The 15,358-nt window shown below is 41.5% G+C and overlaps 1 protein-coding gene across 1 annotated transcript; it reads left to right on the top strand.

Moving 5' to 3' along the window:
- Positions 1-3,468: 3,468 nt before the first annotated feature.
- GSG1L2 (GSG1 like 2) lies at positions 3,469-11,388 on the top strand. Its single transcript, XM_009094497.1, has 5 exons — positions 3,469-3,778; positions 5,331-5,378; positions 8,413-8,565; positions 8,771-8,882; positions 11,133-11,388. The coding sequence occupies exons 1-5, from the start codon at positions 3,469-3,471 to the stop codon at positions 11,386-11,388; spliced, it is 879 nt and encodes a 292-aa protein (XP_009092745.1).
- Positions 11,389-15,358: the final 3,970 nt, after the last annotated feature.

The following is a 15,358-nucleotide window of genomic DNA, read 5'->3' as shown; positions in this document are numbered from 1 at the left end:
AGCCAGGAGTGTCACCGTGCCCTTCCGAGGAGAATTGTCCCCAGTGTGCTGCTGCACCCTAAAGAACAATCTTACTCATGAAAAATAAAAAAATAGAAGGAGAAGAGTCCTCTTTTATGGGTGCTGCTGTTGCATGAGTGCTGTTTCAGGAGGAGGGGGGAAGTCTCCTGAAGGGTTTGCTTTGGTGTTTCTGACTGAAGGCAGAGAGGGCTCAGTCTGAACTTCCCAGGCTCTGCTCCCTGCAGCTCCTCCAGCAGCCAGTGAGGAGCAGAGAACCATTCCAGCTTTGGAGGGCTGAGCCTGGCCCTTCAAACTCCACAGGAATTTCGCCAGTGGCTTTTCCAGAATGCAACCCAGCTCCACAAAAACACTTCTATATAGTCATACATACATACATACATTCATTTATATAGATATATTTATTTCATATTTATATACTATATTTCTATTTCTTACATTTCTATTTCTTATATGTATATTATATTATATTTATATTTATATTTATTTATTTATATTTATATTTATATTTATATTTATACATTCATATTTTATTTACCTTTATATTCATATTCATATTCATATTCATATTTATATTTGTTCATACACATATTTCTACATATCTTTATATACATATACATTTATACATATATATTCATACACATATATTTATTTTGTATTTCTATTTATTTTATATTTACATATATATTTAATATCTATATGCTATTTTTAATATTTTATATTTACATTTATACATTTTACATATCTATTTATACACATATCTTTATACATATCTATATATGTATATATTTACACAGATATATTTGGATATATTTTTCTATTCATATTTATTTTATATTTACATATTTATATAGTATATTTATATTTATTTTACTTTTATTTATATTGCTATGTATATTTATATTTATATATTTTACATATATATTTATACACATATCTTTATACATATCTCTATATATACATTTATTTATACATATTTATTTATACACATATATATATTTATTTTCTATTTATACTTATTTTATATTTACATTTACATTTAATATTTATATACTACTTTTATATTTTTATATTTATATTTCTACTTATATTTTTATTTCTATATTATATACATTTATACACATATCTATATATACACATATCTATTTATTTTATATTTATATTTATTTTATATTCACATTTAAATTTAATATTTATATTCTACATTTATTTTATATTTAAACGTATATTTCTACATTTTGCGTATATATTTATACAAAAATGTTTACACATATGTAATATTTATATATATATTTATACACATTTTTATATATATATATATATATATATTTAAACACAAATATATATTTATACACTTATATGTATTTACACACAGCTCATGAAACCAATAAATGACACCCTAAAACACAGAAAAAACCCTGTAGGAAGCTTGCTGATTCTGTTTGTCTGTCAGAAAACAGCTCACCAAAAATTGATTTTATGCTTTTTGATGATGTTTTGTCAGATGTGCACAGCCAGTGCAGGATCAGTGAACAATCTAAATGTGAATAAAAATTAAATTATGCTCCCAAGCAGTGAATTATTTACTACAATTCTTGTGATGTTCAGTGTTTTCTCCAAAGCTGCAGCTGGAGGTGGATGGTGGATGCTGTCCTGGTGCCACCTGCACACATTCTGTTCACACAGCTCTCAGATTTATTCAGCAAAACTCACTGCACCTTGAAGGAAGGTCCAGCAAACCTATTTGCTCCTCTGTCCTTCTCTTTCTTTCTTCCCAGTTTAGACAGAACTGACCAATAAATTTCTCCTATTTCTCCTATTAAACAGAGCCATTCTTGAATGAACAATTGATCTGGAAGTTGTGGTACCAGCATGGCTGGGGCATGGCAAAAACTGCCTCTGTGCAACACCCCAGGCTGCAGGGGCCCTCCAGAAGGCAGCACAGCTCTCAAAATGCTTTTCATTACAGCCACGTGCAGATTGGTCACAGATCAGGTTTCATCCTTGGAAGGATTTCCCTCTCCTCCTGCTCTCACATTTGCTCCCCCTCCTGCTCTCACAAGGGCTGCACCCTTGAGAAAATGCAGGGAGACAAAGGTTTGGGGAAAATAACTCCTGGCTGGAGCCACACCTGGATTTTGGGTTGTGAGATTTGGATTTTGGGTTGTGAGACACATCTGGGGTTTGGGTTGTGAGATTTGGATTTTGGGTTGTGAGACACATCTGGATTTTGGGTTTGAGATTTGGATTTTGGGTTGTGAGATATCTGGATTTTGGGTTTGAGATTTGGATTTTGGGTTGTGAGACGCATCTGGGGTTTGGGTTGTGAGATTTGCTCTGCCTTTGCAGACCAGACCTGCTTGGTCTTGCACTCTGTAAGCTGAGCTTTTCACGGCAACCTGCAGCAGGCATTGATCCTGCTGTCGTTGAGTTTCATCTGCTTCTCCAGCTCTGACATCTTTGGGGAGAGAGTTGTCTTGGAAATCCAAATTATTTTCATTAGAAGGTACATATGTGACTTCAGTGTCTGTCCTGAGGAACCATTCTCCCCCAGGGTGCAGGTTTTGGCTTCAAAGTTGTAAAATGAAGCAGTGAATTACTCTGACACCCCAGCTTCTTCTGGTTCTTTGCATAATTTACATCACCAAACAGGCAGAAAAAAGAAAATATATAACATAAGGTGGGAAATGTTTTCTAGATGGAGGGAAAAGAAATGCTATTTCACAGAGTGAGAAGATGCTCATATCAAACAAGGATAATTCAGCATTTTCTCTAATGTTTCACCTCCCTTGGGCAAAACCTGTGTTGTGTGTTCATGGGGGCAGTGCCCAGGAAACCATCAGGAGCAAAGTCAGGTAATTTAATTATATCCAAATAATTATTTGTCTCTGGTGGAGCTCTGAACAGAGGCAGTCCTCTTTCTAGTGCTGCATGCTGTGAAATGCTGTGGCTGACCAACCAGTTTTAGCTCCTTATGAGTTTTTTTATAGCAAGAGTCACAGCTGTATTCAATTCAGAGTGTTCAGTGCCACATCTGGAGCGGTGAGATTTTGTTTATTCCTTAGCTCAGAAACAGAGATTCCATCAGTGTGACTCTGAGCAGGGTAAACAGGCACGCTTTGTCTGTATAAATAAAACTTCAGTGATTGCACACTGGGGTGCTCCCAGTGCTTCTGTGTTCTGTGAATGATTCCTGGGGCAAATGAACATTTATTGTCACACTTCCTAATATTCCTTCCACAACACATTGCTGCCAAGCAACACTGTCCTTTACTCTTAATCTCCCCTGCCACATGATTTCTGGTCATGCCCAGATCTCTGCTCTCTGCCTTAAACTCCTCAGCTAGCACAGTTTTCTGGGAGGGATGAGGAATGGCACGGTGAAGGCAGGCAGGTGCAGAAATGAGCAGAAGGGGATTGCAGGAATAATTTCTGGCGCCCCTCTAGAAGATGCCACCCTCCATCCCAGAGGCAGACAGGAGGCACAGAGCCTCGGCAGCATTTTCCCTGAGTTTCCTCTCTTTAGTCTTCTCCATCACAGCTTTCAGCAGCAGTTACTGGTGTGAGGGCACCAGGAAAGTGGCCAAACCTTTCTGCAAGGGAGACAGCAAAGGGGACCTGTGCATCCGCTTCAACAGCGCCGACGGCAACGGCAGCCAGGCTGTGCAGTACATCTGGGAGACTGGGGATGACAAGTTCGTGGAGAAGAAGTTCCATGCTGGCATCTGGTACTCCTGTGAGGAAATGATCAATGAGGAAGGTGAGCAAACCCTTCTGGAGGGGGATTTGTTTAATGAAGTGAGCGTGGTTTTTCCCGCTTATTCGGCGTGCTCGTCCTCTCTGCTTCGCTGCTGGTTATGGATTTTTGGGTGTTTGTGTCCTGAAAAAGTTGCTTTTCTCTGGCTAAGGGGGCCTTGGAGGGCAGTGTCTAGTCAATTCCTAAAATTTCCTAATAAATTCTGCCAAGAACACGAAGGTGACAGGCTGTGGTTTGGATTAACTGGCAGGTTGTGGTGCAGATGAAGATTATTTGGTTTTTATTCTACTCACCATAACATTGCATTTTCCAGTGGTTTTATTCCATTTATTCCAAAATGGATACTTGCTTTACATAACTCCTCTGATCCCCTGTGGCAACACATAAAAAGCAAACTGATTTCTTTTGTTTAATTTATTTTTAAAATTATTTGCACTAATAAATCTGTGGGATCTAAATTAGTTCCTGGATTTCCTCTTGGGCACAAGTATTTCTACTTACTATCATCTCACCTTGCATAAATCAAAGCAGAAAAGGATTATTTTCATCCTGCTACAACATGATATGGAGACTTTCTAGTTATAAATGATGGCATTTAATTGGGGCTCACTCTGCATATGTAAATATTATTAGAATAAAATTAGCATGCCATTACAGAAACTTTCTAGCAAATTTTGTATTTTTGTATAAGAGAATTGCTGGCCCAAGAATTCTAGCATTTATTGTAAAACCAGATCAACATTGAATTTTTCCCTTTATTGCTGTTTACAAGCCCAGCTAGAACAGAACTTCAGAGGAATCAAAGCAGCTGTCACCTATGCCATAAAATGCAAATATTTTCACAGCCACCTGTCCTGAAGGTCCAGTTCTACCAGAACTTTTTGTAAGTTATGCAGTTTTAAGGGGAAAATGTCAAAGATCAGAGCAAAAGGTGCCCAAAATACACTTTTACCCATGCTGTGGCTCCCAGGGCTGTGTAATTTGAGCATCTGCTTGGGAGCCCAAATTTGGAAGCTGATGTTTTCTGCCTTGGTGCAGTTGGGAGCTGGAAAAAACCACCCAGCATGTCCAGATCAGAGAATTAATTCCGAGAGCTTTGTTCACAGCATCTGTGTGGGGGGCAGGGGCTCATGTGGGTTTGGGAATCAAAGCTTACAGGAAGAAATTGGAATGGAGCTTAGAGGGAATTTGTGTGAGCAGCAGCCCTGCTGCTGAGAGGAGAGCAGCTCTGCCCTGACTCCAGGGCTGAGCACAGGTCCCACCTCTGCAAAGGAGTTTTCCTCTCCTGGCTCTCACAAATCCATTCACAAATCCATTCTCTGGCTCTTCCAGGCTCTGGTCCTACCTTGAAATATTCTGTGAGGACTCCCTGGTCACACCCCAGGGGAAATTTGGTGTACCAGGGTCTCTGTGTACACTAAAAACAGCTTCTCCTGATCTCACTTTCTGCTTCTATGATAGATTTTGCATTTTCCTCTTTCTATCAAACCATTTCTTTCGATCATTACAGAGCACAAAATAATCCTGAATTTGATTTAATATTTTCTCTTTTTAGGGGAGAAATGTAGGAGCTTCATCAGCCTGACTCCAGCTTCTGATCGAGGTAGATATGCCTATTTTTGGTCTGTAGTCAAAACCTTCCTGATCACACCTACCAATATAAGTATTCTGCATTAAGTTAAATTAATCCATTTCAAAAATGCTTGCTTTAATCCCAAAGAGTATTATTTGTCCTTTATTTAGTTTTCTAACTTCAAAATGAAGGTGACATGGCTTACAATATCAATCCATGTCTTTCTGAAGACACTCCACTTGGATATGAATGGCTTTGGAAATAGGAATAAGGGTACTGGAAGTCAAAATTAGTGTATTTTTGCCCTCTGTCTCCTCACAGCTCCATGTTTGCAGCCAGGAATTCTGTGGCAGTGTGTGAACATCCAGCCAGGAGGTTTGTGTGCTGAGGGGATTGAGGGAGATGTGCTGTGCCCCAAACCAGCCTTGGTGGAGGCTCAATCCCCTCCCTGTGCTTTACTCAGGGCTGTGAGGACACATTTCCCTTCTCTCCTTTCAAAGAATATTCAGTAATTCCTAATAAAGAATAATTAATTTTTAATCAAGGATTATAGTTCTTAATACAGAATATTTTAAATATTTTCACAAAACATTCCTGCAGGTGCTCTTTGTGCCTCCCTCTTGATCCCCAGTAGGAAAACATCCCTCCATCACTGATCTGATTGAACCAATCACTTTACAAGTGGCTGATCCAGAAAAAAACCCCAAACTTGTTCTTCCCAGCATTCTGGGCCTGGAGTATTTGCCTGGACAAGCAAATTCAGACCCTGGAGAAGGAGAAATACTCATTCTCTGAAGGCCAGCCTTCCTTCTACCTGCTGCAGCTCAGCATGGTGCCCTAACAGCATCCCAGAATATTGCAGCACAAGAAATAAACCATAAATGAGATGTGGGTGTAGTCACAGAGAAGGGAGGGGTGGCTTTGAGAGCTCCTGCCAAGGAGAGCTGCTGGTGGACACAGAGCTGACACTGACTCTGGACAGCATCAGCAAATGTCCCAGGCACTGGCAGGCTGGTGGAGACAGCCTGGAAGCATCTGGGTACCTAAAAGCCAGGAATCTCCCCCTGGCACTGAAATCCTGCCCAGGAGGGTTTGTGCCCTGCAGGTGCCCGTGGGTGCTGTGGGATCCAACTCAGGGTGCAGCAGGCTCAGCCTCCCCTGGGTCCCACACCCAGGGCTGGTCACCTCTGTGCAGGGCATTCCTCACAAGGGCTCACTGCCCAAAAATGGGAAGATGATGCAAACTCTCACAGCTGGAGCAGCCAGGAGTGTTGGGCAATGCAACATCTGGAGCTCCTGATGGAAATCACAGTTTTTTACCGAGACAGATTTTCTGGAGAAACAAACCATGTCCAAGAACACCCACACATAGCCTGGCCCAAGAATTTCATGTCTGAATCACAAAAGTCCCACAGACATTGTCCAAGGCAGCATTTGGAGTTACACACCACACAAACTTTGTCTCCTGCCCTAGGTGGTGTCTGGTAATCCAGGATGAGTCTCAGCAGTGTTTCAGTTTTTAAATTGTGATTGTTTGTGTACATCTTCACCTGAAATCACTGCTTGAATCTACAGCCAGGTGTCTCAGGACACATTTGGTTTTTAAAATTTTGGGAAGGATGAAAGTTTGACAAGAAAATCTCACAGCTATGGATGCTTGGCAGAAAGATTTTTGGATGTAGAATCTGATGAAGGAATAGAGATGGAAGCAAGTTTTGATAGAGAAGAAAAGAATTGCTGAGCCAGTCTGGCTGGATAACCAAGGAGCAAAGGGTGGGTGAGTTAGAAGGGTTTGTATGGCTCAAACCCACCCCAAACAAGAAGATGTTGTTACCAAGCAGGAAGAGAGCACAGGCAAACAAGGCAGCAAATGTGGCAAGGAGAAAAAAGGTCTCAGAATTTCCCACTGCAAGAAAACTGAAAAACAACTTCTAGGTTAAACTGCAATGTCCTGACTGTGAGTGACTGGAGAATGGGAACATGAATATGGGAATTCCAGGAGTTATGGTGGGCTATAGGTAACAGTTCAGGGATAGATTGGTTCTGCTGTGTGAAGATGCTCAGCAAAGCAAAGTATAAAATGCATTTGTACCCTAAACTCAGGGTGTCCAGGCCTGCCTGCAGCTGGAGCTGACAGCTGTGGGCACAGCTCTGTCACCCACGGCCCTGGGCTGCTGTGACACCTTGGGTACAATAAACTGCATTTTGGAGAGCAGCCTGCAGTCCCACATCCCTCATTCAGGCTCTTACATTTGGGAAAGACCAAATGCAGCAGGATTTCCAGATCCTGCTACAGCAGATTTGGACAGGAGGAGCCTCCTGCTCCTGGCCCTGGGACACCAGCACGCTAAAGGTCAGCCAGAGGCGGGGAGACTCCCATGGGAGGATTAACTTCTTGCATAAGATGTAATTACCAGCTCTCCAAAAAGGGAGGAATTAGCAGATAACCAGGGAAATGAATCTCAGTGAAACCTGGAGGCTGTCTGGCCTCATGGAGGCTTTCTCTGCCCAAAAAAAAATTAAGATGCTGTTGGGTTGAAAGTTAAGCCTGTGGGGAGGATTTTTCAGATTGACTGGACCCACAGGCAGTGCAGGTGTGTGCATGGCCTCCAGGTTAATGGCTGGGCCTGCTGCTCCTCTCTGCACTCAGAACCATGACACCAACAGTTCTTTTTATATTGCCTTTGGTTCTTTTTATATTAAATTTGGCTATTTTTATATTAACTTCGGTTTCTGGTGATTTTAGGGTAGCCACTGAGTATAAAACCACACTGTCCCACCTTGCTCTAAGTGTCTAGCAGGAAGGTGTAACTGCTTTTCCAATATTTATAATTTGAATTTTCAATTAATAATAAATTAAAAATTATTAAGATCCATTTTAAAAAATATTAAAATTATGTTCCAATAATTATAATCAATTTAGCAGTGACACTGAAGTCCTCCACAGATGTTCTCATCATCACAGCACCCTCACAGCCCCTGTTGCATGACCAATACAAATGAAGAAGGAAATGGTGAAAATCTGAAAGGATTGCTGCTAATATCAGTGCTGTTTGCTTTGCAGGGGTTTTATGGCTGTCCATTGTAGCAGAGCTTCTCTACCTGGTTTTGCTGCTGACTGGGAACATTCTCATGTCAGTAGAAATCTGCTACTACAGCTCTGTCATTGATGGGCTGAAGATCAACGCCTTCTCTGCTGTGGTCACCGTGCTAGCAGGTACAGTGCAGCATCTCCATTTCACCAAGTGAAGCACAATTTTATGGGAAAATATTATTTTCAATTAATTATTTCTTAATGTGGTCTATTTTGAATTTTAGATTTGTGGCTTTTGCTATCTTTAACTTCTCATTTTTCATTTAGTTGTCAGGTTGGTTGCCAAGGACCAAATAAGTGATGTTATCATAACATTGTATTTTTTTAGGTCTTCTGGGCATGGTTGCTCACATGATGTACACAACTGTGTTTCAAATGACTGTAAATCTTGGTCCTGAAGACTGGAGACCTCACACTTGGGATTATGGCTGGTCCTATGGGTACTAACTGGTTTTTATTTGTTTCTTCCACCACATTTTGGTCACTTCACCCTATGCTCCAGGAATTAGACCTAATTCACAAGCAATGGCTTTACCTTATTTCCCTTTTGAGAGTGCAGTTCAGTAATCAGAGTCAGTCCTGTCAATCAGTTGTCTTAAAATATTGCCCAGAATGTGTGAGTTTGCAAGGTTTGTATTTGCCATCCCTCAGAGAGTACAGAGAGGTCCAGGTGCTCTGCATGAACCACAGGTTCCTCTCAAACACAGCAAACCCAGGTTTGATGAAGCTGAGGTTCTTCTCAGACACACCAAACCCAGGTTTGATGATGCACAGGTTCTCCAGACACACCAAACCCAGGTTTGATGAAGCACAGGTTCCTCTCAAACCCAGGTTTGATGAAGCACAGGTTCCTCTCAAACCCAGGTTTGATGAAGCACAGGTTCCTCTCAAACACACCAAACCCAGGTTTGATGAAGCACAGGTCCTCTCAAACCCAGGTTTGATGAAGCACAGGTTCCTCTCAAACCCAGGTTTGATGAAGCACAGGTTCCTCTCAAACACACCAAACCCAGGTTTGATGAAGCACAGGTTCCTCTCAAACACACCAAACCCAGGTTTGATGAAGCTGAGGTTCTTCTCCAGACACACCAAACCCAGGTTTGATGAAGCACAGGTTCCTCTCAAACCCAGGTTTGATGAAACTCAGGTTCCTCTCAGACACACCAAACCCAGCTTTGATGTATCTCAGGTTCTCCAGACACACCAAACCCAGGTTTGATGATGCACAGGTTCCTCTCCATGATCACAGGTCCTCAAACCCCCCAGGTTTGATGAAGCACAGGTTCTCCAGACACACCAAACCCAGGTTTGATGAAGCACAGGTTCTTCAGACACACCAAACCCAGCTTTGATGAAGCACAGGTTCTCCAGACACACCAAACCCAGCTTTGATGATGCACAGGTTCTCCAGACACACCAAACCCAGGTTTGATGAAGCAAAGTTTCTTCTCCAGACACACCAAACCCAGCTTTGGTGAATCTCAGGTTCTTCTCAGACACACCAAACCCAGGTTTGATGAAGCACAGGTTCTCCAGACACACCAAACCCAGCTTTGATGAATCTCAGGTTCTTCTCAGACACACCAAACCCAGGTTTGATGAAGCACAGGTTCTCCAGACACACCAAACCCAGGTTTAGCATTCTCACCTCCTAGGACAACTTTCTTGCCTAAGTTATTTAAAACTCCTCCAGCCTCAGTCATCCAGACTGACATTCTCCTATCACATGCATGTTTCAGATTGTTGGATCTGGAATATTTCACAGAATTAACCAGGTTGGAAAAGACCTTTGAGATCATCAAATCCAAGCTGTGCCCTAACATGACCTTGTCAGCTAAGCCATGGCACTGAGTGCCACCTCCAGGTTTTCCTTAAACACCTCCAGAGATGGTGGCCTCACCAGCTCCCTGGGCAGCCCATTCCAATGCCCAACCACTCTTTTTGTGAACAATTTATTTTCTAATATCTCTAAACTTCCCCAGGTGCACCTTGTGGCTGTGTCCTCCTGTGTCCTCCCTGTCCCCTGGGGGCAGAGCCTGACCCCACCTGGCTGCTCCCTCCCATTCATGCTCATCTGGCCATATTTTTACATGCTGCTTTTAATTTCATGCATTTTTATCAAACTGTATTTCAATTTAATTTTGAGTTCTGTCTCCTTAGGGGTTTACTTTTAACATTTCAGAGTTGATGTCCTTTTTCCTCTGTTTACTGTGCCATGCATTTTCTCAGGAATGCATTTCAATGCTCTGAACCTGCTTGACCCAGATATTTTAAAGTTCTTTTTAACAATTTTTGGTAACTCATGTTTTTCTCAATGCACCCCTGTGAGATTTATACTCTTAATAACTGTACCTTGTAACTTTTTATGCATTCCTTTTTTTTTTTTTATAAAACTCCTTTCTGATATTAAGCTCTAAGCTTCATAGAGAAGTAAAGCTTAAATAGAGCTAAAATAGAGAAATTGAAGGTAAGGTTTCATCATAAAACAGGTATGTTAAATGCAGATATTGCAATAAATATGTAGAGGTCTGTAAGTGGTCTTTGACCAGGAGTATTTCTTCCTCACCCATCTTTCCCCAATGCACACCAACACAATCACACCTAAACAGTGTTTTCAAAAATAAAATTGAAGGACTTGAATACGAAAATTCCCTGCAAATTTCTGATAATTTTTGCATTTTTGTTCACAGCCTTGCATGGACCTCCTTCGCTTGCTGCATGGCTGCAGCTGTCACCACCATTAACAAATATACAAAAACCATCTTGGAATTCAAGCACAAAAGGAAAAAGCTGGAAAGGAGCTTTAGGATTCAGTACAAGTTTCCTGAGCACACAGCCCCAGAGAAGGTTTGCAATGTGTATGTGAACTCTTTCCAAAACACCACAGATGACCCCACACACGCTTTGAGAAGTCTGCGCCACCTGGCCACTATTTCAGTCCTGTAAAGCTCAACCAGACCTCAGAGAATTCTGTAAATTATAATCCTAGATCCGAGCAAAACAGTGTTAAAGAATAAAATGCATCCATGTGTAGCATTATTTATTTTTCTTAATAAAGAAATTATATTTCCGTGGGTGTTTCAAGGAAGTCTTGGTATTGGAAAAGAAGATTCAGGTGGCTCAGTTCAGATAAAAGCAGTGAGACAGGTTCCCCCCAGGTCTAGTTTTTAAGTTTTTAAGTGACAGAGAGCATGTGAGTCTGTTAGAATTTTAGAGCATCACTCCACCCTGATTCTTTATTTAAAAGACTGTAAAAAATCCCATCCTGAAACGAAAACCCATGAGAAGCAGGGCAGCAATTAAGGCATGTGGTGCATGGCTTAGGTCATTTTTTAATGAAAGGTTCGATCTCTCCAAGAAAATCTGTGGAGCTCAGCTCGTGGTTCAAGAGTTTCACCAACCACAGGGTGGATTTGCTGTGGAAGGGAGGCTGGTAGAGGGGACAGCTTTCAGTGTAAAAACTGACTTAAAATGAGAAGGCAAAATGAAACCTGGAAGATTCATAAAAAGGCAAGCTGAAATCTGAAAAATACCTGCTGGTGGACAGCACACAACTCACCCATGGAATTCTCCAGGAATCATCCTGGGAACAGGGGCAGAAAGAATCAAAATTTGATTTATACATTTCTACATGAAGAATCTATAACCACATTAAAGATGGGGAGGTGGAAATGATTGCAAACATCACAGATCAGGATCATGGAGCTTCCTCATGGAGCTGGACACCAGAACACTCCTGAGCCCCTTGGGGAACACTCTTGGGAGCTCTCTGTCTGAGCTTCAGCTCACACAGCCTGCTGAGCAGCTCTGGCTTTGGAGAAACCCCCATCCACCTTTATTCAGGCAATAAATACAGTTTGAGCTTGTTCTGCCAGCAGGATCTGTCACAGGTCAGGGTATGGCCCGTGATAAGGTGGGGCTGATAACAAAGAAGCATCATGAAATCAGAAGAAAACCACTAGTGGTGGGAGAGGAGAGGTTTTTGTGTATGTATTAAATACACTAAAATAAAATGAGACTTCCTCATTGGCAACAGGTCCCAAAATTAAATTAAATCAGAATAAAAAATGAAATCAGAAAAAAAACATTAGTGGTAAGAGAGGAGAGGTTTTTGTGTATGTATTGAATACTCCAAAAAAAAAAAAAATAAAAAAAGAGATTTCCTCATTGGCAACAGGTCCCAAAATTAAATTAAATCAGAAGAAAAAATTAAAATTAAATCAGCAAAAACCCATTAGTGGTAAGAGACGAGAGGGTTTTGTGTATGTATTAAATATACTAAAAAAAAAAGATTTCCTCATTGGCAACAGGTCCCAAAATTAAATTAAATCAGAAAAAACCATTAGTGGTAAGACAGGAGAGGCTTTTGTGTATGTATTAAATATACTAAAAAAAAAAAGATTTCCTCATTGACAACAGGTCCCAAAACTTCACTGCTGGAATTGTGAGATACAATTTCCTGGATCAAATCAGAATGCCAGGTGCTCCAGTTCATGTCCATTACCTTTTTCATTTCTGCTGTGCACATTGGAGAAGATTCTGGCTCCACATTCCCCACACCATCCTGCTGGTGGCTGCAGACAGCAGTGAGTTTCCCCCTGTGATCTTTAGAAAAGTCTGTCTGTCCTTCACAGCGCTCTGCAAGTGCCACCTTGAGTCATTTCTTTGTTTCTTTGTTCTCACCTTCACCAGCAGAGCAATGATTTCTGATTCCATCTGACTTTCTGCCTTTTTGTCAGCCCTAACTCTTTTTTACAACAGATTTTTACCCATCTCATGCTGTTCCTGGGTGTGGTGGAAGAACTTCCACCTTGTCCAGGAGCACACTTGGCTGATGCCTCTGAAAAATCCAATTTATGCAAGTGTCTCACTGGGTTCTCCCCAGCCTGCAGCTCACCAGCACAGCCTGGCAGTCTCTGCCACATGCTGCTTCCTCAGGATTCTTTCTTACACTGCTTTGCAAGCAGATAAAGTGCTCTAGGTGGGCAAGGGCTTTTTAAATAACTGTGCAGTAAGAATCCATCCAGATCCATTCTGAAATCTCAAGCTGTTTTTCTCATCCTAACCATTCCAGAAGCTGTATGTCCTCTGCTGGATACCTGGTAAATAAATCCACCTGATGAGCTGCAAGATCCCTGATCCCTGTTTGTAAGCCACAATTTCATATTCTGCCTATTATTTTAACTTTTGACACCCAGTAAGTCCTGGAACCACATTATTTGAAAGCAGAGGAAAGGCACCAGCTGCATTTTTATTCTGATTCATTAGATCAAATCAATTTGGATGACTGTGGCATCTCAGTAAATTTCAGCCACAGATCTACAGCAGTCCTGGTTACCCCTGGAGGCTAATGAGAGAAATGGGCACCTCTGGGATGCAATTCCTGTTATCCTGAACTCAATATTTCTTTCTCTCATCTTAATATTTTTATGTGCAACATATATCCACAGGTGAGACAGTGAAACAGAGATCAACAAATGAAATAGAAAACTTCAGATTAAATAATAGATTTCCCCAGAGGGGAAAAAAAATGCTGTGTCTGAAATAGCAGTGGAGAAACCTCATCTTCAAGAGGAGGAAAAGCCACTGAATTGGAGAAAAGTGTGACCCATTTAAAAGGTCATCTAATCCTTCTTTTCTTTTAGGCAGGATAAACTAAAGCTACATTGCTTTTTTACAGATGTTTCATTAATCTCTTCTTTAAAGCTTCTGAAGACAGGCATTTGAAAATTTCTGTGGCAATTTATCCTTTGTGCTTAACTATTCTTAGCAGAGAATGCTGTCCCTGTAAATCTCCTTGGCAGTAATTTCAGCACATTGTCCTTCTCCAGTCCTGCCTCCTCTGCAGAACATGGCAGGAATTTGAAAATCATTCAGATACAACATTCTAGATAAAAATTCATCTGGTTTTTAAAACTTTCTTGACAGGATACTGGTGTTATTTTACCTCTTTCACTGCAATCTGCTGTGGCTCCTTGAACTGCTCACAGCTTGGAAGTGAAATTGTGTGAAGAGATTTTGTGAAATTTTGTGAATTTCTGCTGATCTCTAGAACGTGCAAAATGGAGCAGAAGGATTGTTCAGCTTATTTTAATGTGTAATCCACTTGTTTTTACCAAAAAAAAGAAGGAAAATAGTAGAAATCATAGAAATCACAGAATGGTTTGGGTTGGAAGGGACCTCCAAGAGCATCTGTGTCATTTCCCCCGTGGCAGGGCCAACTTCCACTCCCCAGGTGTCTCCAAGCCCCATCCAACCTGGCCATGAACCCCTCCAGGGATGGGGCAGCTACAGACAATGCTGGTTCATGGTTATGGGATGTCCTGTGGTGCCTGATCCTTTCTCTGGTGAAATGATGCTTGTTCTGCATCCTGCTCTTCTGGAAATGTGGAGGACTTGGCTGCTGCTGAGGTACAGCAACAAACAGAGCCCAGATCACAGCAAGTGCCCATTGGTTTGAGGGAGCACAGCTCTGCTGAGGACCAAGAAAATTGTGAACAAATGATTGTTTGAGTTCCCACTGAAGGCTTGGTCACTCACACTACCAAAAAACCCCGGTGCTACACCAGAAAACAGCTGGAGCTCCAGCAGGTGCTGCAGGAACTCACCCCTCCATCCCTGAGGTGAACACCTCCCTGAGGCAGGGCTCTTGGAGCCAGAGCAGTTCAATTAGAGCTACAGACAAAGGTTCATGTCCCTGCAAGTGACAGATATCCCTCTGCCCCCAGAATTCCTGTCATGTTGGGTATTATGAATGAGGTATGGAAGTGCTGGAAGTGATGTGAGCAATGGCACTTGGAGCAGCAAGAGCAGTTTGGCTCCAATGGCACATTGTCATAATCCCTAAAACCAACTTATAGATGATTTCAGTCTAAATTTAGGAGCTAGTCCAGCTGACCCTTCAATGGTGCTCTCC

This window comes from Serinus canaria, chromosome 18 (genome assembly GCF_022539315.1).
Source record: "Serinus canaria isolate serCan28SL12 chromosome 18, serCan2020, whole genome shotgun sequence".
Taxonomy (NCBI): domain Eukaryota; kingdom Metazoa; phylum Chordata; class Aves; order Passeriformes; family Fringillidae; genus Serinus; species Serinus canaria.
The sequence above is the reverse complement of the archived record's forward strand: the minus strand, read 5'-3'. Positions and strand labels throughout refer to the sequence as shown.